General features: G+C 53.0%; 1 protein-coding gene across 1 annotated transcript in view; it reads left to right on the top strand.

Moving 5' to 3' along the window:
* Nucleotides 1-503: 503 nt before the first annotated feature.
* Nucleotides 504-2,299, top strand: part of PTSG_10021 (uncharacterized protein) — a gene marked incomplete at its 5' end in the record, with an annotated part of 6,417 nt that continues 4,621 nt past the window's right edge. Inside the window, 6 exons of the mRNA XM_004988879.1 lie at nt 504-576; nt 899-970; nt 1,276-1,373; nt 1,536-1,611; nt 1,750-1,879; nt 2,136-2,232. Of these exons, the coding sequence (XP_004988936.1) occupies nt 504-576; nt 899-970; nt 1,276-1,373; nt 1,536-1,611; nt 1,750-1,879; nt 2,136-2,232 (546 nt within the window). The remainder of the gene's footprint in view (nt 577-898; nt 971-1,275; nt 1,374-1,535; nt 1,612-1,749; nt 1,880-2,135; nt 2,233-2,299) is intronic.

Below are 2,299 nucleotides of genomic sequence, written 5' to 3'. Positions count from 1 at the left end.
CTCACCTACCATCTGTGTGTGTGTGTGTGTGTGTGTGTGAGTGTGTGTGTGTGTGCGTGTGTGTATATGTGTGTGTGTGTGTATGTGTGTGCCGTTGCTTGCGTATGCGTTTCCTTAAACCGGTGATGATAATCAGATGGGTCGTTGTCAACTCCACACACACACACACACACACACACACACACACACACACACACACACACATGCACACACACACATGCACATGCGCACGTCATTGCGACTGGACGGGCCAGAACAGAAGCTCGAGCACGAAGAGAGAAACAATGGCTGTGGTGGTGGAGGACTGCCACTGTCCTTTCGTTTGTTTTGGTTTTTGACTGTGGGCGATTTCCTTCTTCTTTCTTGTGGTGCATTCCAATCTTCAAGGACAACATCGAGCACAACCGTTGATTGTTGCTGTTGGTTGTGCACTTCTCGCTCGAGGCAGACGACGCAGAGGTGGCAGGCAAGAAGTGACAACGTGAAGCGCAACAGCGAACAGTATGGGCGCACACGCCTCTGTGCCGGAGATCAAGAGAGAAAAGCTCTCCTGCTTCATCTGCACCTGGAACCTGGGTACGTGTGTGTGTGTGTGTCTGTGTGTGTGTGTGTGTGTGTCTGTGTGTCTGTGTGTCTGTGTGTCTGTGTGTCTGTGTGTCTGTGTGTCTGTGTGTCTGTGTGTCTGTGTGTCTGTGTGTCTGTGTGTCTGTGTGTCTGTGTGTCTATGTGTCTGTGTGTCTGTGTGTCTGTGTGTCTGTGTGTCTGTGTGTCTGTGTGTCTGTGTCTGTGTCTGTGTGTCTGTGTGTCTGTGTGCCTGCCTGCATGCCTGTCTCTATGTCACTCTGTTTGTCTAATTCTCGATCTCCGTCTCCGTCTGTTTTCATCCTCCCTTTCTCAGGCAATGAGGCGCCAGAGCCGCTGGATTGGATCCCCAAGGGCCACTTTGACATGTATGTCATCGGCGTACAAGGTGAGGAAGAAGAAGCAGGAATACACACCCATGTTTGTTGTGATGTGACATTAAATGCGATGTCAAGTAAAGTAATGTGTGTGTGTGTGTGTGTGTGTGTGTGTGTGTGTGTGTGTGTGTGTGTGTGTGTGTGTGTGTGTGTGTGTGTGCGCGTGCGCTTGTGTATCGGAGCGCATTCTCTGTAATGTGTGGCTGCCTGCCTGCCTGCGCCAGTCTCTCCATTTCCCTGTTCCTCTTCAAACCGACCTTCACACAAACCCCCCCCCCCTCCAAATGCCTGCCACATCACCCGAATCATGACGCAGAGAGCTGCTACACGCCAAAGGGGCATGAAGGAGAGAAGCACGATGACGTGAAAGCAGAGTATCACTGGCAACAGCGGCTTGACGACTGCTTTGGCGAGGTGCGTGTGCGCGTGCGCTTGTGTATCGGAGCGCATTGACGTTCTCCGTAATGTGTGGTGCCTGCCTTGACGGCTGGCTCGCTCTCAATTCAACCCGCTTCCTCCCTCCCCCCTCCTCCTTCCTGCAACCGCCATCTCGTTCATCTTGCTGGCGCGTTTCAGGAGTACGAGTGCCTTGCTTACCAGACCCTGTCCCCGCGAACTGACAAGACATACAAGACAGAAACCAGCTTCAAAGGTCGGCACATCCTGCATGAGCCTTTGTTTCGTCCACACTGATCTTGACATCACGTGTCTGTCATCCACAGCTGTGTTGCCCAGCTCACGTTCACATCCGCTCCGCATTCCATCACATCGTGCCACCCTTTTTTGTAAGATGCGGTGGTGAAGGGCGAAGCAAAGTCATCGGGCATCCGTCTTGCTGTGTATGTGTCCAAGCGGCTGCGCACGAAGGAGTTCCAGATTGAACACGAAGTTCTCTTCCAGACCTGCGGACGCCTCAACGGGTGTGTGTGTGTTGGGGGGGGGGGGTCTGTGCCTGGGTCTGGGTCTGGGTCTGAGTCTGTGTGTGTGTGTGTGTGTGTGTGTGTGTGTGTGTGTGTCTACCTGCCTGCCTGTCTGTCTGTCTACCTGCCTGTCTGGCTGTCTGTCTGTCAACTTCGTTTCTTGTCTTTCGGCCTCCGCAACCAAGATGCCCTTCGCGTGCTCTGCCCTCATGCATCTCCCCTTTGCACAACTCCCTTTCCACCATCATACTTACAGTGCATCTGGGAACAAGGGTGGGGTTGCCATCAACCTCAACATCAACGGTGCTCGCATCTCCTTCGTCAACTGTCATCTCAACGCACACATGCAAGAGGTGTGCATGTGTGTGTGTGTGTGTGTGTGTGTGTGTGTGTGTGTGTGTGTGTGTGTGTGTGTGTAGT

The sequence above is a fragment of the Salpingoeca rosetta genome (genome assembly GCF_000188695.1).
Source record: "Salpingoeca rosetta unplaced genomic scaffold supercont1.32, whole genome shotgun sequence".
NCBI lineage: Eukaryota > Choanoflagellata > Craspedida > Salpingoecidae > Salpingoeca > Salpingoeca rosetta.
Note: the sequence above shows the minus strand (reverse complement) of the source record. Positions and strands in the feature narration are given on the sequence as shown.